Genomic DNA, 24,329 nt, shown 5'->3' with positions numbered 1-24,329 from the left:
TTTTCTCGCATCTATTTTTTGAACTGTTGGTGATGGGTGATCCCATGTGATATAAACATTGTCATTTTCCATAATGCTTTGTGGCTCATGTTTCCAATGTTTCTCAACTACTTCAATACTTTAATGTTTGCATAATCCCCATGCAATAATCTTGCCACATTATTACGCCTTTCAGTATACAGGCCCTCTGCCTTTAGTGTACCATACCCAGCAATGAAATGTGTGACTGTTTCCAGTTGTTTTACAAAACCGACATTTGTATGACTGTTTGACAAATGTTTTATGTTGGGAAGACCAATCGTACTTTGAAGGAGCGGATACCTGAACATGTGAATGAAATACGTAATGGTAAACTTAATAATGCACTAGCCAAACATGCTTTAGAACTAGGTGGTACCCACCAGTTTAAATTTCTGGTTTTGTAGCAGGTGAACATCAACATAAGAGAGGGTGACATTGCTAATGAGACTGAGTTTATGGAATTAAGATGGATATTGAACTTTAAAGCAGATGCATATCCAGGACTTACTAATGTTGTCTCTTTAAAGCTGGCTCTAAAAAGGAGAGGCTTACATCATTAATACAAACCATGTGACTTTATCCTGTATTTGATTGGTAGTAAAGTGTTTAAATGTGTTTTAACAGAGTGTATGTTTTTATGGTCTGAGGAAGCGGTAGTTTCGCGAAAGCACTTACCTATTTCTACTGTGTTATTGTTTTATAGCTTTAATTAAAGTGTATCTTAGCCCTACTTAAGCCTAGTGGATGTCTTTTCACTTAGTATATCGTTTATTTTGGATTTTGTCCTGGTCCTGGTACGCTTGTTTACATAAATGTTTCTGTTGTTGCAATAAAGTCCTTCTATGTTGCACAGCTTATAAACAAAGGGATTGTGTCTAGAATTAGAGATGTCATTGTCTACCTTTATTCAGCCCTCATTAGGCCAGACATTGAATATAATGCTCCCTTTGGCATGTATCTATCCAGACATAGGTCTACTTTTAAAGCTTGAAATTTCAAAACATTGAATTTCTTATGGTGGAAACCATAAGATCGAAGTTTTGAAACTTCGAAACTTGGAAAAAAAAATAAAAACAATTTTTTTTACGTTCTTGCAGGAGTCAAGCCCTCCTGCACCCCCACACCCCTGCTAATTAAATATACCAACTCCAAGTTCGCACTACAGTGAGGAAAATTATTCATTTCCCATTTTGCGCTGTACAGCAATGTCCATTTAAACAGTTTGAAGTTTCAAAACTTCGATCTTATGCTCTTGACCATAAGAAATTGGAAGTTTTGAAACTTCAAGCTTTAAAAGTAGACCCTCAGACACGTGCAACAACTGGAAGGCCAACAGAGATACCTAACTAAAAGGATACAAGGCCTAAACAACATGTCTGACATGAACTGACTCAAAGATTTGTCACTATTTATTTATTTACATTTGTTAACCGGGTAGTGTCTGACTGGGACAGTTTTCAGCCGAGACCCGGGGAGAAAAGCTCCAGTAGCAGTAAACAATTTGTTACAACTAGTTAAGGAAACAAGGAGATATGAAAAACATATATTAACAAAAAAGCAAATAACAAAATTATTTAAGTATCAAACATAGAGCACAGCATAACACAGAGATATTGATAACTGAATAATCAAAAATCTATCAGAAGCAAACCAATCTGTATAAAACATGGAAGGCAAACATTAGCTATTTAAAGGTTTTGAAGAGAGTTGTGAAGTACTAGGAGAGAGGAATTATCCAGGAGAATTAGAGGGGCACAGACAGTTGTTGTCGAGATATTCTTTTAATCTTTTTTTTTTTTTTTAAAGAACTGTTGGGTTTGTTTTGGATGTGCTGAGGAAGAGCATTCCAGGTCTTAGCTATTTTACTGGAATAGAAGGAGTCACCATGATAGTTGTGTGACTGGGTAACTTTTAGCAATAGCCTTTCGGATGACCTAAGGGACCTGTTGTTGAGGTTAGGTTGGTCCAGGTTTGAAAGTGCAGGGCAGTTACTGAGGTTGTGTATGATTTTGTTGGCAAAGGTAAGTTGGTTTAGTGTTGAGGGTTGGATAGTTCCAGCCAGTTAAGTTGTTGAATAATGGCACAATGACAAGCTTTATGGGGATGACTGGTAGCAAACTTAGCTATTTTGTTATAGCAGGACTCTAGGTTATTAAGGTCAGCCTTACATAGGCTGGTGAAAATGTGTGAGCAGTACAGGAGGGTAGACAGTAAGTGAGATCTAACCATGGCTAGTCTGGCTTGGTGTCTTAGGAAAGGTTTGGCTTTATACAGAGTGCCGGGTTTGGCATAGACTTTTTTGATTGTTACAGAAATATGTATATCAAATTTTAGCCTGTCATCTACTGTAACCCCTAGGAGTTTGGTCAGATTTGTAGGCTCAATTTTCGTTCCACTGGAGGAGTGACTGGAGAGAGATAGTGAGCTGGGCTTGGAAGTTTTGTTTCTGAAAATCATTTACTTAGTCTTATTTGGGTTTAGGATGAGTTGATGGTTGGAGAGGTAAGTTTCATGTCCTGGAATAATTTTTGCATTTTGTCGTGAAGTTCTTGGGGGAAAGGGCAGAGCAGAAAAGAGAGGAATCATCTACATATTGTAAGATCATGGCAAGTTGGGTTGCTAAATTTAGACTGTTGGTAAAATTGACAAAGAGAATGGGGCCAAGTATGGATCCCTAGAGTACACCAGTGGATACTGGTACTAGTGGGGAGAGATTGTTTTCCTATTTTGTAGCCTACTGACGATTTGACAGACAGCAGTAAAACCATGTTAGGGATGATGAACTGAGATTGCAAGTAGCAGGTTTCTTGAGTAGCAGTTGGTGGGATACAGTGTCAAAAGCTTTGACATATCCAAGAACATTGCTGAGACTAGTTGTCCAGCATTCTTGAGGTGATGAATAATATAGGTAAAGGTTATTAATGCTGTATTTGTACTATGTTTAGGTCTGAAGCCATGCTGAGAGCTGGATAGTAAGTTATTAGTGGTGAGGTGATTCAGCAGTTGGTGGTGAATACATTTTTATAGGATTTTGGCTATGGGAAAGAGGATGGCAATGGGGTGGTAATTTGTGATATCTCTAGAGGGGCCGCCCTTGTGAAGGGGAATGATGTGAGAAATTTTCCAGAGGTGAGGCACATACTGTCCGGAGATAGAGTGATTGATTAGGATAGATATAAGGTAGGCGATGGCTGGAGTAGATACTTTTAGGAATTTGTTGGGTAGTTGGTCGGCAGCAAGGCAGCAGGGCTTTACTTTGTTTAGGAGTTTTTTTTATGTAAGCAGTTTGAATGGGTTTAAAGAAGAAAGTTTGCACTCTTAGTGGTAGGGGAGGGGACCATGAGTGGTAGGTTTTGGTAGTTGTCTAGGAGGGAGGTGATAGAATTAATACAGTGAGAGTTGAACTGTGAGGCTAAGGATTCAGAAGTGTTGGATGTGGAAGGAGAGGGGGTAGAGGTTTTACTAGGGTTAAGGAGTTAGTTAATATTTTGCCAGAACTTTTGTGGGTTGTGTGGGTTCTTTTATTGGCAGGTTTGGAAGTAGGCTTTTTTAACATTATTGATTTTTTTCTTAGCTTGGTTTCTTAATTGCTGATATGAGGTAAGACTGATTTTGTCTTTTGCGGAATGGTGTAGAGACCAGGCGCTATCCATTTGTTTAATTAGAAGTTTAGTGTCATTAGAAAGCCATGGTAATTGTTTGGATATGGAGCGTATTTTTCTGGTGGGGCAAGATTATTTAAGATGTCAAGAAATTTGTTGTTAAAGAATTCCACTGCTAGGTCCTGTTATAAGTTTTTTAATGGAGACCAATCATAATGTTGTAGTAGTAGATTAAATATATCAGGGGAGAAGTTTTTCCTACTACAGTTGTATTTGAAGGGTATGTAAGTTCAGGTTTGAATTCTTCGGTATCCTACTGACTGCTAAGTCGTGACCTGTTTCTGGCATACATGGCATACTTCGACCCTTTACTGATGGATTTACTGTTCATCAGCAATTCGAAAGGCATCAGAAACACTTGGTTTAGTGATCTAAACCTCTTTTGCATCATCAACAGAACGGTTTAGAAGGACAGGTATATTTCGCAGAGGATACTACTGCTGCGGATCAGACTCCCCATTCACATAAAACAAAGCTCATCCCTGTCCATATTCAAGCATAACTTAGAGCTATGGTGGGGAAACAGAAAATGTACCCCAGGACTGCCCCCTATACTACTAACGGACATGATCCCATTTATTCTCATTAGGGCTACTATATAATTATCAACCATAACACTGGTAAGACCAATGAATAACCAAATGGGAAACATTAAAGCACAAAAAAGGAAATTGTCTAGGCTCAAAATGTCCCACAAGGGTAACTAACCTAGTACTTACATATGAATTTATGAAACTATAAAAAGGTGTTCAACCGTACTGGAAAGTTTGTAAGACTATTTGTGTGGACATCTGCTGTCTTTTGGATGTTCATTTACTGACTCCTAGCCAACAGCAGCAGACACAAGTATTGTGGAATTATAAAATTATTTGATCCTCTGGCCAAGATTTATACAGTGGCATGTTCATACTTTATTAAAAAATAGTTTAACATTGTTAGATTCAGTTATTTCTATTCCTGGTAGACTTCTTATATGTGATTTCACAGGCCCTTATTGCCTCATCAGTTTTATTGCTATACACACACGTACTAACTTGAAAAATGGTGAACAACTGTTTCTTATATATGTTTCTGTTTCTATGACTATTGTTTCATTGGGTGATTTAGAAAACCATGAGGAAAGATTAATAAGGAATTAGAATCTTCAGAGATGTCCATTTACATGGTTGATTAACAATGAACCCTAGTTCAGGGCCTACTTATACTAGAGGGACACTGATCACAGAAATAGACTATTTTGCAAGATTTCCAAACAACTAAATTTTTGATATCAGACTATGCAGCCTCAATATTTTATTTGTCTAAGAATAAATCATGCACAAATGTAGGTAAAGGAGTTGAAAAGCTTACTGGATATTTGATAGACACAGTTTTACGGAGATTGGAAAGTATAAGACTCTGGCATCAGCACTGTACACTAATTAACTATTGTACCACATGGACTGAATGGTGGCTTAGATACAAAACTAAATATAAGAAGCTTTATTGTGTTATGGAAAAAAGATATGTGGACAGAAAGTGTTAGAAAAATATATATTCACATATATGCTGCTTAGGAAAATATGTATTTAAACATTCAGACATATATAAGTTGTGTGGTCAGATATATAGAGAAATGTGTGCTTTAGACAGGAATAAATGTGCTCAAATCTATATGGAGAGCAAAGGTTGAAAAATAGTATAATATGTAATGCATTTAATTCTGTTTTACTAGAATAATAGTAGAAATAAACTCGCATATTATTGCTTGAAGCATAAGCTGCAGTATAATTAGAAACTTGGCCTTGGCAGCCAAGCCCGGCCTGGCTCATGTCTGTCAGTGAAAGATTATTTTGCAAAGTTAGAAAATAATGAATCTGTGTGCATGTGTATCTTTTCCTGCTTCCACCAGAAGAATGGCCTTGTGCGCACTATCAGAGATAATGTCCAGCTGGTGAACAAGAAAGAGACAAAGAGAAGCATTAAAGAAGACATGCACCCATTGTATTCGAACTAATCTAAGAGCCTTGAATTGGCTACATCCTCGGAAGGACATTGTGACTGACCAGGTGCTTGCAAGGATGTAATATTCTTATGGGAAAGTAACTTTTTAAAAATTGTAATATCAGCATTCTTTCTATGAATGATCATGATGTAAACCCTGTCACTGACCACGCCAGTGAGGTGGGCAAAAGCTGATTGCAAACAATATAAATGACATGTGTTTCACTAATAAAACTAGACAAAATTCTGTACAAGTTTGTGTATGGTTTTTTGCCTCCTAATGTACATTAGAGCATATGCATAATTGATACCTGAGAAACCTGCATTACTGTTTGTTATTGACTGTCATTGTTTTTAAATGCCAGATGATTTTTACAGTCTGACTTTAACAAATTTATTTAACATTTTATCCAGCTGCAGGTCAGGGCATATAGGTGGCACCAAAGAAGAAGGAAAGACCTCCGACTGAATTGTCGTATCTAAAGAGGCTGTCCACTTGTCTGATGAAAACTGGATCCTAAAAGAAGCATAACAGTAAGCGGGAGGCTCGTAAGCAGAATTCCTCTCTTTGTTTTGTTTTAGATCAGGGACCAGGTTACACTGTGCTATTGCTAAGGTTTGTGATAGCAGGGAGAGAGGTATGTATCTTGAGTCATAGATCAGGAAGTAAACAAAGCAAAGTAAAACAGTCATTCTAGACAGTACTGTGAATAGGGGGAATAAGATACCACGTGGTACAAGAGAAAGGGTTACGTAACAGTTCTTTTTTTAGAGACATGGGAAATGAATGCACTAAACTAACAGAAGACGCAAAGTATATGCAATTGCAAAGAGCAGATAATGTGAGACATTTTTCAAAATGGGTTAATAAGTATAAATTTGATGGTAAATTAGATAAAATATCACTAATAAAACTTTTGAAACAGTTAAAATCTGGAAGGTCAGGCGTGGATTGAGGAATAAGGAACAGAAAATAAAAATGCAAAAGCATTATTTTTAGACAAAGAGGATAATAATACAGTAGTAGCATCGGTCCCTCCCTACCACCTCCTCCGATGCCTTACTTAGAATATGAAGTATCCGGAGACAACAGGGTATTAAGACAACCATTTGTAAGAGAACCTATCGAACTAGATCCCAAACATTTATAGATGTTCAACCAAGCGGAAATTCATTAGATGAGAGTGAGGAAATCTGTCCATTAATTGAAGTACCAAACCCACAGGCAGGACAGGAGGGCCAGGCCTCAACTCTCTTAGTGTATAGACGACACCGGAAGACATCCGAAAGCTACAGAGGAATTCCCATAATTAACTTTGAGAAATTTGTACAAGATTTACAGGGTATGAGATTGAGTTATCACCTGAATGGGGAAGAGGTAAAAAAAAGTAGTTAGACAAATTTTGGGTCCGGACTGGCATATGATTTGTGGTGCCTGGAATGCCCGTAGGCCACTCCCACATAGTGACGCAGAACTAGATGCTAGATTGAAGGGTCTTACAGACCGCATTACTAAAAAATGGAAACCTAGGGCAGATTGGACTTGTATTAACCAATGCATACAACAAGATAATGAAACAGTAGACGATACTATGGTAGATTATTAGAATGTTTCAATAATCATAGTGGTATGACTATTCCTAAAAATCAAAAAATGATAGCCCATATGAACAGCAGTTGAAGAATGCATTTTAAAAGGTTGTATTCCCCTATCAATAGCTTCACGAAGCATATGATAGATCATAGGCTCCAAGCCTTGTTAAAGTATGCTAGGCATGAAAACATTTTAATAGTAAAAGAAAAGAAAACGCAGGTCTTCACAGCTGAAGACGGTGCGGAAGTTTTGTAGTACAAACAGCCAAAAGGGTAAGAAATGCTCAGGGTAACAAACGTTCTGACAGAAACTCAGAGTTTTATGAGGACAGGAAAAAAGAGGTGAGTGCTTCAATTGGACATTTGGCAAGGGATTGCAGGAGCAAGGCACCTGTGGAAAAAAGGATAAGGATGATGAGGATTGACTAGATGGCAGTTATACTGCTCGGCAGTCATTAGGAGAGACTAATGAGCAGGGGAATAATGTAAATACCTTAGAAGAAACAAATGATATGCAACCGGATGTAGAAGTTGGGGAAAGTGAAGTTTTGGACTTGGCACTACTGAGCTTGGAGCTCTATTTAGCAGACACTAAACCGGAAGTTACACTTCTGGTGGAAGGGAGAGAAATCAAATTCTTGTGTGATTCAGGAGCATCACGAACTTTGATACACCCTTCAAAGTTACCGAGCATTCTGAGTCACCCGATTATATATTAGTGAAAGCAGCAAACGGACAGCTGTACAGGGAACCACTTTCCCATGATATAGCAATAACTGACCCTGTCTCGGTATAACCCAGAGAAGTAAAATAGTACTTTCTGCCAAATACCCATGAACTTATTAGGAAGAGATCTTATGCAACTTTTGGCATAGCAGTAGTCCCTACCATGAATGGTATGGAGGCACAGAGACAAACTGATGCTTTTGTAGTACGATCGGAGGGTGAGGCCTATTATTGGTACAGCCAGGACCTGGTTACAACCGGTCCAGGGGCAGTGACCAAGGAACTGATGAATGTAGCCACCAGCAAGGTGCTTCCTCGATGTTGATCAACAACATTTGTTACATTGTACCCTATATTATTGTAGCACATCAGGACCTGATAAAGAATATGAACAAAAATTGTTCAGGAATCCAACAGACTAATACTACGGACTTTATACTGGGACACTGAGGGCAATAGTGTAGTGAGTTGTTCATTACCTCAGGAGTTCTTGGAATTGTACAAATCCAATAAACTACCGCATGTTAGCCTAACCAAGGACAGGAATGTTAGGTGGGTAGACTTGGGTGACAAAGTGACGAAATGGGAGAAACTAACTGACTTAGAGTTATCGGACTTAGGAGTACAGAAACAAAACTAAATTGCCCAGCTGTACACTTACGACAGAGTAAAGACAGCTGATTTTGATAAAAGAAGAAGAAAAGCTTTGAGTAAAATACCAGATGTTCTTTGGTCAACAGGAAATCGGATGTAGGGCTTATTCAACAGCAGGGCCAGTAGTTATTACACCAAAATCGGCCTTTAGACCAAGAAAAGACAATATCCTTTGAGCAAGGATGCTGAACAAGGAATCAAACCTATCATAATGGCATTACTTAAGAAAGGAATACTGGTAGAATCCTTGGATTCACCATGTAATACTCCTCTATTTCCTGTTAAAAAGCAAACGGGAATGGCGGATGGTACAAGATTTACAGGCTGTAAATGATTGCCAGACCCACATACCTTGTTAAATAATTTGAAGAAAATATTTCACCGTGGTAGATATTAGTTTCTCAATACCTATCCACCCTGACAGCCAGGATTGGTTTGCATTCACATTTCAGGGCAAAAGGTATACGTACACCCGACTACCACAGGGATATAGTGAAAGTCCAACAATATTCGCACAAGAGATGGCTAGCAACCTGGCGGGTTTTCTCCACCAGGGGCAGTCTTATGTAGATGACATCTTGCTTGCAGCTCCTACCCAGCAGCAATGTAGGGAAGACACAATAGCATTGTTGAAATTTTTGGCTGAGCAAGGGCATAAAGTAAATAAACATAAATTGCAACTTTGGAAAGAACAGGTTAAATACCTGGGATATGTGATATCCAAAGAAGGTAAAACATTAGATAAAAATAGGAAAACAGCAATCTTACAAGCACCTAGACCAACTACCAAAAAGGAAATGATGTCCTTCTTGGAAACGACTAATTTTTGTCGAAGTTAGATACCGAATTATGCTTTAGAAACGGCTCCATTGGCTGATTTAATATTTAAAACACCAATGGCAGCACAAGAAACACTGCATTGGACATCGGAAGCAGAAGCAGCTTTTTGCAGACTAAAACAACTGGTAGTTTCATCGTTAGTTTTAGGACTTCCAAATTATCATAAGAGATTTTTCCAGACTGTAGATTGTTTGTTGCAGCAGCTATGGCAGTACAAGCTTCGCCTCAGTGGTATTGTTCCATCCTCTCACGTTGAGAGTACCTCATGCAGTTGCAATAATTTTACTGCAAGAAAAATAGCATTTTGTCCCCTGCCAGACATCTTTCTTGTATGACCATACTTTTGAGTCAACCTCACATGACGATTGAACGATGCACGACATTTAAATCCATCGACATTACTTCCGATTCCTGTAGATGGCATACCACACAATTGCCTACAGGAAATGGAACAAAAGATCTTACTGATGCCTTTAGCCAATGCAGAGGTGACATTTTATGTGGATGGGTCCAAGAACCTAGTGGGTTATGCAGTAGTGACTGATAACGAAAATCATAAAAGCACAACCCCTGCAACATAACCTGTCAGCTCATCTAGCGAAAGACAAATGTGTTAACATATATACTGACATTTGAACCTGTTAGATTCTATTCAGTTACCCACTAGAATAGCTATCTGTAAAATCTCCAAAAGCCAATATTGCCATCTAATTTATTTAGCCTATCCGCTCCATACTATTTGTATGGATTTCATAAAACTGAATAAATGTGAAGGGAAAAATACTGTTTAGTGATCAAAGCCTTAGTGAAAGAAATCATTCCTAGATTTGGCATACGAAAGAATTTATAGTGACAATGGAACACATTTTGTAAACCAGACAATACATCAGCTTGGGAGATTTTGAAAACCATTGTGCTTATCACCCTCAGTCAGCAGGACTGGTGGAGAGGTACAATGGAATTTTGAAAAACAAGTTGAGAAAATTGATGAGTGAGACTCAAAAGACTTGAATTTGCTGTCTGCCTTTAGCACTGCTGAGCATGAGAACTGTTCCAAATGTCATTAGCTAGTTATATGAAGAAATTGTTAACAAATAAGACTGTTTTGCAGTTGAACTCTTTTCAGACAAACAAGAAGCAAAAGAAAGTCATCAAAAAGAACTGAGATCATCTGACAAACATTTTTAACTGACATACCACAGATACAGGATGGCCAGAGGCAGAGTGAATAAAAATGCTAAACAACCCCAAAGACATTGGTTCACTGGCCTACTGATCATACATTTATTAACCATGTTTGTAGTGACCTTTGTTGTTATGGTTTTTCTTGCATATAACTACAGAAGTGAAATTGATAAACGTGATGATGGACTGGCTATAGACTGGCTGCTGGGTTTGTACTGCAATACCACAGCATATGGAGGACTTTAATGTCTGCTGTCCCCTGGGGATAAATGAAACTTGGGAAAACCTATTATTTGACACGGGTACTGTGAGATCACAAGACAAAGTGGCATTATATTTAAGAAAGGAATTGTTTGCTTTGTTAAAATGATACACTCCAGGTTGGTTGGAGTAACTGTAACATAACTGTGTCTTACAAATGTTATATAAAACCAAACAACATTGAGAGATGTGCAAAAATCCTGAAATATATAGACAATTATCTGTTATAGATAAAAAATGTTTCATTCAGGGTTAACCCGCATCAGTACTAAAGTAGAAAACTGTTATTTTGTTTGTGGGAAAAAGGCCTATAAATGGTTACCTGAGAATTGGTCCGCAGTTGAATGTAGCTCAGCAAGCCGAGAATACAGTCAGAAAACCTGCTAATCCAGTGGGTAAGATTAAAGCAAGCTGGAAGGATCATTCGAAAACTGACTCATATGGACTTGTTGAACTTGTGACTGATGAAATGAATGCAATGAGAACAGTCAGAACCAGGCCCAAACCCACTGTTTTCCAGAATCTATTTGGGGGTGGGGTCGGTCCCTATGAATATTCTGATTGCAATTTGTGTAGTACTGCTCATAATTGGAGCATGTGTCTGCAAAATTAGTTAAAGACCTAGTTGACATATCAGTAACTGAAACTATGTACCAGGACATGGAATTGAATTTGTTGATAGCCTATCTGAAATATAAAACAAATGACTTACTTAGCTAAAAGTCCTTAAAAGAAAAAGGCTAAGAAATGAAATGATACTGTTTATGTTTCAAATAGAATGAAATGCATTAACAGGAGGGAGAATGTTAGAAAAATATATATTCACATATATGCTGCTTAGGAAAATATGTATTCAAACATTCAGACATATATAAGTTGTGTGGTCAGATATATAGAGAAATGTGTGCTTTAGACAGGAATAAATGTGCTCAAATCTATATGGAGAGCAAAGGTTGAAAAATAGTATAATATGTAATGCATTTAATTCTGTTTTACTAGAATAATAGTAGAAATAAACTCGCATATTATTGCTTGAAGCATAAGCTGCAGTATAATTAGAAACTTGGGCCTGGCTCATGTCTGTCAGTGAAAGATTATTTTGCAAAGTTAGAAAATAATGAATCTGTGTGCATGTGTATCTTTTCCTGCTTCCACCAGAAGAATGGCTATCAGAGATAATGTCCAGCTGGTGAACAAGAAAGAGACAAAGAGAAGCATTAAAGAAGACATGCACCCATTGTATTCGAACTAATCTAAGAGCCTTGAATTGGCTACATCCTCGGAAGGACATTGTGACTGACCAGGTGCTTGCAAGGATGTAATATTCTCATGGGAAAGTAACTTTTTAAAATTGTAATATCAGCATTCTTTCTATGAATGATCATGATGTAAGCTGATTGCAAACAATATAAATGACATGTGTTTCACTAATAAAACTAGACAAAATTCTGTACAAGTTTGTGTATGGTTTTTTGCCTCCTAATGTACATTAGAGCATATGCATAATTGATACCTGAAAAACCTGCATTACTGTTTGTTATTGACTGTCATTGTTTTTAAATGCCAGATGATTTTTACAGTCTGACTTTAACAAATTTATTTAACAGAAAGAAAAAAGGAATATGCTAAGATAAACTATGAACAGTGACTGAAGTAAAGAATAGAATGGCCACAATGACAGATGATTTGCTAAGATAGCCAAAGATTATGCACATTCTTTGCACCATAATACTTTTTACATTAATTCTTTAGAAAAATATCTGAAAATCATCACAGAAGACAGAGTAAAAGTTTTACTATTAAACAAGAATATGTTGTCAGAAGAACAAAAGCAGACATATCCGCCTCTTTTCAGTAAAAATATTAAGAATATCAAGAAAGAGACTGCCCTAATAGATTGCGTACAGTGTCCCAATGGTACATATATGTACACTTTTTACATTCTGTTATTCTTGACAAACTGGGCTATGTAAGTAAAGTATATCCCTTTCCAAAAGGAAGAGAAAATGGCTACTACACATAGTTTTTAGTTCTTTTATGAGACTGTAGATTGAATCCCTTAAAAAGTAATATTGCAAACTACATGATGGTGGATTATGTATGTATATCCCTGTTGTGTGTCGTACTTTGTTGCATTTTTATTGCAAATTACAGAAAGTCTCATTTAAAGATATTTACATAAGAGGGAGGATATTATGGATGAGATACAACACTGTATGGGATTCTGCCTCAATAAAGACACATAGAATTGCAGTAAATTATATTGCTAAACAATACCATTCAAATTATCTTGCAGGGAAAAATCTCTCTAAAATGTTTTACTATTATACTGGACTATGGGCTACTCCTTCTACCACTGTTTTGCAAATAACTGCAGAATGTCAGCTTAATTCTGCTATAATATATGGAATGTGGAGATTTCTATGGAGACTGATAATGGGTAAACTACCAGTTAAAGGTTTAATGAAATACAAAATTAAAGAGCAGAGACTCGCCATTTATGTCATTGTGAGGAAACCATGAAACATGCTCTTTTTTCTTGTGAAAGGATACAAAAAGTTTGGAATGCTGTTATATCAGCTTTTTCATTGACTAAACTTCAAACTGACTCCTTAGAAATACTAATGTAAAGTCCATATCCTAACTTATGTAAACAACAGAGGGAACTCAGGGAAAAATATGATAGACTTATTGTCAGTGTTGTTTGGATGCTTTGGCTCACCAGATGTGATGAACTATTATACAACAAACTCAGGAACTGCTATTTAATATTGAGTAAACTGAAAAAATGGTTATGGGAAAACTAGTGGGGGAACATAGCTTAAAGTAGTTTATCTGTTATTTGAAGTTCTTTTTTGAGATGCCTGTACTTTTGTGATGTTTCTGTGATTGTTCTTTTTCTTGTGAAAGTATAAATAAAGTACCCCTACTTCGATATTTGCCATGGCATCTTTTACATTCACCTGAGCTATCATCAATTGCCACAGATGGGACCTTGGTTTAGTGTTACAGTCAAAGGATGACACACTCAGGACTGCAGCACCCCCTTTAGGCTGCACTGCAATGTTAGCAATCCGTCTAGTTGATGTGCTATGCTTTCAAGATGCCTTGAAACGCACTACAAGAGCTGCTTTGTCAAAAACAGCCCCTGAATCTCCAAGATTATTAGCAGTAAAATGTTCCATTTTTTTTTCTGTAGCATGCAACAGTCCTAATATGGCTATCTAAACTGGGCTGGCTCAGAGGCATATCTCTGAAATAGGGAAGAAAGGGTATAGCTATTCCCAGACTATGTTTTTCAAGGGACTACTGTTGTTGGGAATGAAAAAATGAGAGGAAGAAGCTCTTCTGTGCTGAGCTGTTCGTCTTGCTGCTGCTGCTACTACCTGGCAAGAAATTTGCATTACTTATTACAACTTTTGAATAATTACAGCTACTGGACCTTTCTAGAACCGCCCATAACCCAACAAATTTCCTGTTATGACATTCTGGGCAGCTCTTAACAGAACATCGACAAACAGCAGGAATACCATACAAAAAATAACTTAAAAGAGAATCTACCACTACAGTTAGCAACTCATAAAATATACAAGTTAGGGCAATGCTAGATTTGGGCAGATCCTAGCAAACTGCTATTCTACTAAATGAATAACATCAGCAGTGCATAGATAACTAGCAACAGAGTTAAGCTATGATAGCAGGTAAGCAGACTTTATGCAGATAAGAGTTACAGACACCTTAACAGCATGGAACTAACATAAACACATACTATCTACAGATGAAAGGAGGCTTACTTTGACAGAATTAACCATTATTGTGATAACAGATACATTTACATACTTCTTTCAGGTGCTCTGGGACTGATATAGTCCTTAACCATTCTTAATTCTTTCATAAGGCTATTCCACAATGCTGAAAACATCTTTGAGAATATCCTTTCCGATCAAAGCTAGATTTAAGGTAGGTCTGTATGCCATAGCCCTCAATCTGGTTGACCAAATGGTATATGACTAGTTTTTATGCTGATATTTGAGAAGAAATGGATAAGTAGCCCAAATACAGGAGTTTGGACTGAAGGAAGTCAAATAAAAGTGATGCCCATGGTATTACAAACATCCAGTTAATGTTGGAGATGCACTGATAATGCTGCTGTCATTAGCTAGACAGAAAAAATACAATTCTTATTTTCCATGGTATATAGTAAGAAAGTATTGTACTATAAAATAAAAATGACTACGGAGGCAGCATATTCAAGACATTGCATCAGAACATTAAGTCCTACAGACAGGAAGACAGAAGGATACATATCTACACTGCTACACGGAACAATAGGTAGGTAAAAGTAAACAAAACACCAAGAAGGAAAACAAAAGACTTCTCTTACCTAGCAGTTACAATAATCAGGCAAAAAACAAGAAACAGCATAATAAACAATATATGTATATTTTAGCTGATGTGATTTATGCATACTGCTGTGATTTCTACATTGAAATTTTTACTTGCTTCTTAATTCATGTACAATTTTTATATGTCAAAGCTATTTATGGCACACAAAATTATTACCACACACGCACACACACGCACAGATTCTGTATCACTAACTAAATGGCATCTGCTGATTACAGATTCACATAAGGAACTGTTCTTTCTGGTCCTACTCTGTGAAACTGCAAGGAATTTTTTTTTATAATAGACAAAAAGGAAAGGTAATAGACGAAACTCCTGACAGCTTCTAAGACATCCAATTTTATGATCTTTGGAACCATAATTCTACAATGGCCCTGTTAATGGCTTGGTTAGTTATTAGTAAGATTACCACTCTTCTATAAAAAGTATATATTTTTTATAATAACCTTCATCAGGAAATACGCATGCTTTTAATACTGTGATGAAGATCTGCAATGTGATGCAGCTGAAGTCATTTTACTAGTAAAATACTCAGATAGCACACATTTGAAAAAGTCAGTGTAAAATACATCTCACACTATACTTACCATAAACGGTTAGTTGAACTTTGCGTGTAGCATGACCTGCAGAATTTGTAGCAGTGCACACATATTCTGCAGTGTCGTCACCACTTGGTGAAACTATGTATAAGCTTCCATCTGCCAGCATCTCAAAAGTATCCTTGATGGGGCTCATTAACTCACCATTCTGAAAAAAAATAATAACTAAATAAATATAAAAAGAAGAAGAAAGCAAACACTTTGTCTCTTTCATGTGCGCACACACACACACACACACACACACACACACACACACACACACACACACACAGACTAAATATTGGGTTCAGACCTCTTTTAAAAATGCATGTGGTTTCATGAAAACAATAACAGGGTGTACTCTGAACACAGAAATAAGCTGAACATGGAAATAAAAATGCTGAAATGCTGCCAAATCATAAGTAGCACTCTACCCTTACAGTCACATTTCTTTAGCTCAAACTCTGTCAGGAGAATGAACAAACACAATATGACAGTTGTTATTTCACATCTTCACATCCTGCCAAATTCTTAACAGTTCAGAAATTGATATGTAACATCAGAAATCTGATAATACAGATACATAAGACAGACAATGAAAAAATAAATACATGTTTTTCTTTATGAGCACATACTTTCAGAGCAGCAGACAAGAAATGTCTTTATTTTGCATGCTAGATCATTTTAACAATTTTATTTATGTAATGGACTTTTCTTGCTAGATGGTAAAATGAATGTGATGTTACTGTCTTATTTTTTATAGTGTGTCACATGCAGAACTACATCTCACAGCAGACAATCTTTTCAAGTGTTCTATTCAGATTCAATTTTTAAGTCTATTTTTGAACAACCATCTTACCACCTGAGCATAGGACGTAACACACCCTAATAAGGTTTCAGTTCTTTCCTCCTACACTACAGCTTCAAGTAATTCACTGAGGTGAGGGTCACTGCTATGCAGAAATCAATAAAACTTTTTCAAAACTTTGCAGGTTGTAGTGTGGATGAAATATTTACCATTGATTCAGGCAGCCAACGCAGTGTTTATATATATATATATATATATATATATATATATATATATATATATAATTTTTTAACTACCTGTTGCATCTCTCTTCTTGGTTTGCTTATTGTGGGGTTGAGAAAAACACAATGGGAAAATAACCAACTTATTTTTTCTCAGTGCTAAACTTCTTTTGTTTGGGTTGAATGATCTCTGCAACCAGATTCAGAGATGCCCTCTGTTCAGCATACTAAGGGCAAAAACAAGAGAGCATTGTGCACATATCACTGGCAGATAAGTGGTTCAGAAACAAAATCTCAAATCTGTCATGGAAAAGTTAAAAGTACTACAGTGTGATATTGACAGTGTAAGAAGGTGCCAGGTATTGCTTCTGCAGCGAAAACAAAATTGTTTGAATACTACTAATTCCATCACTGTATATCAAAAATGTTGATTTTTTTCTGAATTAACAGTCATTTGACCTATCATCATGAATCCCATGGCACAGTGGTTTTAAGCCCTGGCTATGACACAGGTGACACTAGTTCCAGTAGTGGCTCAGGTGCTTAAGAAAAATGGGTGGAGGAAATGGGCAGTGAGTAGATGACACTGGCTCAGCCATCTAGGAGAGTGGTTTAATCGGGTCTATATTACGTTGTCAAAAAACCTCTTCAGTGAACTCCTGTTCACCGACCACAAAACAGTGAAGTCCAACTTCTTTGAATGGCTGTTTCAGCTAATTTTTTCCTAGGGGAAAAAATCGCTTGGCCGACCAAAAACCAGTCAAACTTTCGAACCCATCAAAGTGGTGGGCTTCACCCCCCACACCCCATTTAACTAAATATACCAACTCCGAGATCGCACTACAGTGGGGAAAAGGGCAAATTCCCGACGATGGCCAAGTGTTTTTTCCCCTACGAAAATATTCGCTGAAATGGCTGTTTGTTAGATTTCGCTGTTTAGTGGTCGGCGAACAGGCACTTGCTGAAGAGGTTTTTTGACAACATAATACAATCCCCATTTAATCACTATAGTACCACTGCCTAGCTTCAGCATGCACCTGGTATGTGGCACCAGATTGGGAATGTGTGCTTGTTCCACCAAATTAGCGACTGTGGCCTCCACTACATGCATGCATACACAAATAGGAGGCAGTGCCCACAACTGAGGCAGTGTCGATGCACATTTCATGTGTCAGGGGATGGGGGTTAGGCCATTCAGAAAAATCCTTGAATCTGGCATCAAAAAGTGATGCGGGATATGGTTGGGGGCATCTTGTAGTTCTCCCACCTGGGGAAAATTAAGGCATACCCTTGTATATGACAAGCAGAGTGGGGAATGTGTGGCCAAGCCTTCAGGCAAGTTGGAAGAGAGTGTTTCCAGTCCAAGTGAGTTGGTAGAAACAGTAAGGCATATTGGGCCACAAGTAACCTCTATGACTGCCTGTATGATTACACCTTCCACTAATCTCTAACTTCAGGAGAGACTGGGTTACTTTTCCCTGGGAATGAGTGAGCTTAGGATGCACTGGAGGGGGTGTTGATTGTCACCAGGCAAGGAGGCAAAGAAGCATACAGAAATACCGATAATACTTCTGTTGATTAAACAACATTCTCAGTAAGGCCCCATGGAATTTCTTATACCTATACACTACTGTTAGCATTCTCTTTCCTATTTGAACATATCTTTGTAAATAGTCTTGACTTTAAGACAACTAGGCAAATGGACTTTTCTCTTGTAGGACCACTTTTCCTGTACTGTTCTGAATGACATCTACTTGCAGAAGAACTGGCTTACTCACATAGATTCATATGTTCATAAGTTTGGATGTACCTGCATTGAGGTCTCAAAGGCCATCTAGGAACACAGACTCCATAATATATGTAGCAAATGTTCCACTGTCTACCCAATAATCTAGCTAACTTTTAAATCAATGTAATGTTTATATCGCCTAATATTTAGGGACATTTATTCCAGATGATGTGTCAGGGCTAGCCACTCAGCAGTGTAAACACTGGCTCTATGTGATTTGGTCACATTAACTAATGTTGATGTAACACCCCAATGTAAAAATGAGAAATAGAAGTTGATGAAAATGATGATGACAGAAAATAAACTGGTTTACAAAACTTCTCCTCTTACTTACTTTAACAGAGGCTAAAACAAACTACCATCCCAAAAGGATATGTCACAGCAATATAAATGTAGGCCAAGAGACACTATCAGAAGAGAGTTATAAAAATGCCTTGCACACCAGACAAAACTGGCCCCTTCAGTATTTGCATCAGGCACTGTAAAGTGACAGTAATTTTAATCCTGTAATATATGCCATGCCACTGCATTTCAGAATCCTCCCAGTGAATCTCCTCTGGACTTGTTCAAGTAGATTTAACTCACATTTAGTATACACACTAACATTTGGATTAAACTCTAAAACTGATCTAATCCATGAAGAATACAGACTTGTTAAAATAGAAAGATCCCTTGTGGATATGGTATTATATATCAATCCCATAATCTGAAAGGCTTTATCCCCTGGTTTAGGTTTAGGTTTAGTGTAATACCTGTATTTTGCCAATAGTTTCTTGAGCATTTCATAACTCATTTCTTGTTTGTAACTTCTTCAGCTTACTCTAAAAACGTCATTAGAAGTACAGTTACCTCACACAAATTAGATACAAATTTTCCAAGATAATTTATCATTTTCAAAAACATTTGCAATACATACATGATATCTGGATATGCATACATAGGACTGCTCTTATTTTCTTTCTGTACCAGACTTTCACTTTGATGTTAGGTTATGACCCATCTGCTACTGTTAACTTGAAATGCTATTCAACAGCTGTATCTGTCTTTCATCACGCACTTCCTTTGGCTGACCCCACACTAACAGGCCATCAGTTATGTCTTTGGCATCTTCCAAGCCTTTGATTACTTGAGGAGCAGCTCTTTGGAAAACAACTGCTGAAGAAATATCAAAAGAAGTCCAAAGAATTTGTAGATTCATAAAAGCACATTAAAGTCACACAATCTGGAAGATTCCTCACCTGGCTTTACATATTAGAATTCCTAATTTGCTCCTAGTTCTAAAATGAACTTAGCATTTGGCATTGCTGAGAAAAAAATTCAAATGTAAGAAATGCTCAATTTTCTGTTTTAATCACTTATTCAGATCAGATCTTGTACATAATGCAGGTGTAAAAACGTATCCTGCTTTATAGCAGTAACCATAATATTCACTCTTTCTGTTGATTCCTGTTGCATCTTAACGACACTTAAACTTTACATTCACTTCAATTCCAAATCCATTCTACTTCTCAGAAGTACAGTTGTGTGGGAAATTCATTATAATAGTAGATGAATGAGTAAGATCACCATTACATTACAATTCCTGACAAAATGAAAGTAGCTATAGGTAGAAGTCATCTTGACCAGCCATACTCCCAAAGGTTTTGTGGGTATCCTGGTATGTCTACTGAAGGGAACAACCTCACTAGTTTTGCAAATTTCTGTTAAGATATACTGAAACCTGGGGGTAAACAAAAGGTATGAAATCCCTGACCTTATGTAAAGAATCCCAACTGCTGCCATCATTACTTTTCTGGTGAGAGGGTAATGAAGACAAAGGTAAAGGAAAGATGTCTGGGTTACTCATCCCTTCTGTCACCACATCAGAACGTATTTATAAAGAAGATCTTTGCAGAAGATAGCCTCCTGCAGGGAAAGGTAGATGAGAAATAGTTCTGCAATAGTAATGCTACTTGAATATTTACTGTTATGGTGAGTCTCTCACACACTGTGCTATGTTCTTCATATGGAATACTGTTGCAGTAGAATTCTGATAAATATGAAGGCTCTCCAAAAGTGGTATTCCAAAGTGTAAGAAGGCACAGTGGTGGTTCCTCCAAAATCCCTTTCTTAGAGGAGGCTCTGCTTCTGAATTCTATATACAGCCAGAATCATCATCATTGCTGTCATCATCATCAACCCCCCTTTTTCATTTTCTACATGAGGAAGGGGTGTGTCAACTGTTTCCATCTTTTTCGAATCAATGCGACTTTCCCACATTGTTCAGCAGTCATGACTGACTGTAGCATGTCCTCTCTCACACAATCCATTCACCTCTTTGCTATGTGCCCTCATTTGCTCCTGCCATCATCCTGTCTGTCCCAAATCTTCTTCATCAGACTGCCTTCTACATTTCTGCAGAAGTGCCTGAACTACAGCAATCTGCTCTCTTTCACCTTCTCTGCAATTGGAGCTACTTTGTGTTCTCTTCTGATGTCCTCATTTCTTCATCTGTCCCACACTGTGCATCCTACCACCCATCCCAGGCACTTCATCTCCATCAGCTTCTTCAACTGCTCATCCTTTACCGCTCATGTTTCTATACCATAAAATGGTATTGGCTGCACCACTGCTTTGTACACTTTACTTTTCAGCATCTTTGCCACTATTCTGTGAAACATACCCTGACACTCTGTGCCAGTTTGGCTACAACCTCCCTGATTCTAGCTTTGAACTCCACATTCAAACTTCCCTTTTCCTCACCCACCCCTCTCCCAGATAATTCTAGCTGTTAAACTGTTCCACTATTTTCTCTTCTATCTCAGTTTTCATCTTCTTTTCATTTCCCTTATTTGCTGCCATTACAACTGTCTTATCTATACTCAGTTTCACTTCATGTGCCTTCAGTCTGCATTTCATTCCCCTATTCTTTGCTGATGTTCTTGCTCAGATTCTGCCTGTAATGCCACATCATCTGCATACAGCAACATTGTTGACCTGTCCCCTTTAACAGCTGTGGGCTCACAGCTGAACCTCAGTGCATATCTACTCCCACTGTGAGATCAAACACTATTCATATTTAAGTCTTTGGGTATTTATATATAGCCTGCACTAATTCTACCAATGTTTCTGGGACTTCAAACCACCACAGGACTTCCCAAATCAGATTTCTTAGGACCTTGTCATATGCTTTCTCCAAGTCTAGGAAAGCTCAGTTGAACTCTTTCCTTATCTTTAGTTTCTTCTCAAATATCTGTCTCATTGCAAGCATCTGGTCAGTTGTGGTGCATCCTGACCTGAATCTGAACTGCTCTCTTCCCATCTTACTTTCTACTAATCTGCATATTTGTTTATCAAACACCTTTTCCATTACTTTCATGCAGTGTAACAGAAGTTAGGTAGCACTGTACTGCCCACAGACGTGGATGCCTTGTTTTTTCTTGTACACCGGCACTAGTATGCTTATTCTCTAGTCTTCTGGGAAACAGCTTTCTCTCCATATTGCTGCGAGTACCCTCAGGAGCCACTTTTCGCTAGCTTATGCACATCTTCATCATTTCTGCTGTGCTTTATCTGAGCCTGTTGCTTTCACTGACATCATTATCCTTACTGCTGTAATTACCTCTTCTACAGTAGGCTCTTTCTCTTCTATCATCATAGGCTGTGTCTGGGATATTACAGCTTCTGTGGGGTTACTTCATTCAGAAACTGCTGGAAGTACTCCTTCTATCTGTCTCTGATGTTCTGTGGACTAGTGAGCAGATTGTTGCTGGGACCTCTTACAAAGGGAGTCTTGACTACCTACTTTTTTTCTGTCTTTGCCTTGCAAACATCTACCAAGTCACTTTCTAGAAGATGGTAGAGTGCCACAGATGACTTGTTCTTTGCTATTACAACCCTTCTCTTAATCTCTTTGTTAGCCAACCAGTATTCCTTCTTAGCCTGGTCCATCTTTTCTATCTCCCACTTCTTTCTGAATTCCTTCTTTCTTTTGATGACTTTCTGGACTTCTGCAATCCACCACCAGCTTTGCTTATGCACCTTATTTCCATACTTGGCATATCTGTTAAATAGTCCTCACACATGCTGATTTGAGGTACTGCCATTCTTCTTCATCTCCACATATTTCATCTTCTTTCTGAGGAACTAGAACCCTGAGTAATTCCTTGAACTTCCGTGCTTCCTCTCCAGTCAACTTCCAGGTCTTCAGCCTAGTCTCTGCTGACTTTAAAACCTTATCTGTCCACTACTTGCAACTGATTATGGCAACCAGTGGTTTATGCCGTGGACTGACTGTTTCACTGGGGATAACTTTGCAATCAGTGATTCTACACCAGTGCCCCTTCCTTACGAGGAGGAAGTCTACCTGAGTTATATGTTGGCCACTCTTGTACATGATCTTTTGACTGTCTCTCTTGATGAACCATGTTTTGGCCACCATCAAGCCATTTTCCAGTCAGAAGTCTAGAATGGCCTCTCCTCTTTTATTCCTGTTGCCCCACCCAACAGTCCTCATATCCTGTTTTGCCCATCCCAATACGTGCATTCAGGTCACCCATTATCAACATCAATTCATGTTGTCCAACTTTATTTAGTAGGTCTCACAACTGCTGCCTGAAAGTGCTCTTTTCTTCCCTATCACAACCCTGCTGTGGGACATAGGATTTTGAATACTGTCCCATCCTTACATTGGAGTCTGATTGCCATGAGTCTCTCACTAATTCTCATGACATCCCTCGCTGTTTTCTGAAGCCTTTCCCCTCACCACAATTCCCACACCATTTCTAGTCTGTCTTCCTCCTGAGTAGTACATTTTGGATCTCAAGCCAAGCAGCTTTGCTGCACTGCCCTTCCATCTTGTTTTCTGGATACAAAGAATGTCCACTCTACTACTCACCATCATGTCATCGACTTCCAAGTTGCATCCTGCCAGTGAACCTACACTGAGTTTAGCAATTCTTAGTTCATGTCTGGCAGATTGATTGGTTTTATGTTCAACTTTTCACTCAACAGAGCTAATCCAAATAAACCAAGCTGGGGAAATGGACACTGGCCAGCCATTCAGTTATTGAACCATGGCTGTTGGACTTTATGGTGGGTACAAACACTAGCCAATAGGCTCACATAAACCCCTCCCACCATTAGCATATGTCCCTGTTTAAGTTGGAATAGGCTGAGTGTATCCAAGTACTACTCTGACAAATGTGTGGCTGGAGGACGAAGTAACTGTTTCACAGATATTCTACACCGAGAGATGGTTGAAGAAGACTACTAACATGGACGCCCCCTGGTGGAATTTGCCTTTACCTCTGAGGCCCTTCAATGGCTTTTTATGTTTCTTGTAGCAAAAGATTATATACTTAGCCAACTATTTAGACTAAGCCTGTTAGGTCACATTATACCAATGAAAGAAAACTACAGATGCACCTGCTTTGAAGATCATAGTTAACCACTACCTATATTCAACTTGCTATCCATTTGATCATTCTGTTTTAACATAATCTGTATGCCTCTCTGCAATTATAGTATCAAACCAGTGTATAAAGAGCACTGTTTACCAATATACTGCTGTACAAATCTTTGATGTAAGCATTTCTTATATATTGTGTGATTCTGTCTGTT

General features: G+C 38.0%; 1 protein-coding gene across 1 annotated transcript in view; it reads right to left on the bottom strand.

Annotated features, from left to right (window-relative positions):
- Positions 1-24,329, bottom strand: part of HMCN1 (hemicentin 1) — a 5,606,893-nt gene that overhangs the window by 3,252,397 nt on the left and 2,330,167 nt on the right. The window contains exon 21 of the mRNA XM_044085314.1: positions 15,920-16,079. Coding sequence (XP_043941249.1) covers positions 15,920-16,079 — 160 coding nt within the window. The remainder of the gene's footprint in view (positions 1-15,919; positions 16,080-24,329) is intronic.

Source organism: Protopterus annectens, chromosome 10.part0 (assembly GCF_019279795.1).
Source record: "Protopterus annectens isolate FY-2018-M chromosome 10.part0, PAN1.0, whole genome shotgun sequence".
Taxonomy (NCBI): Eukaryota; Metazoa; Chordata; order Ceratodontiformes; family Protopteridae; genus Protopterus; species Protopterus annectens.
Note: the sequence above shows the minus strand (reverse complement) of the source record. Positions and strands in the feature narration are given on the sequence as shown.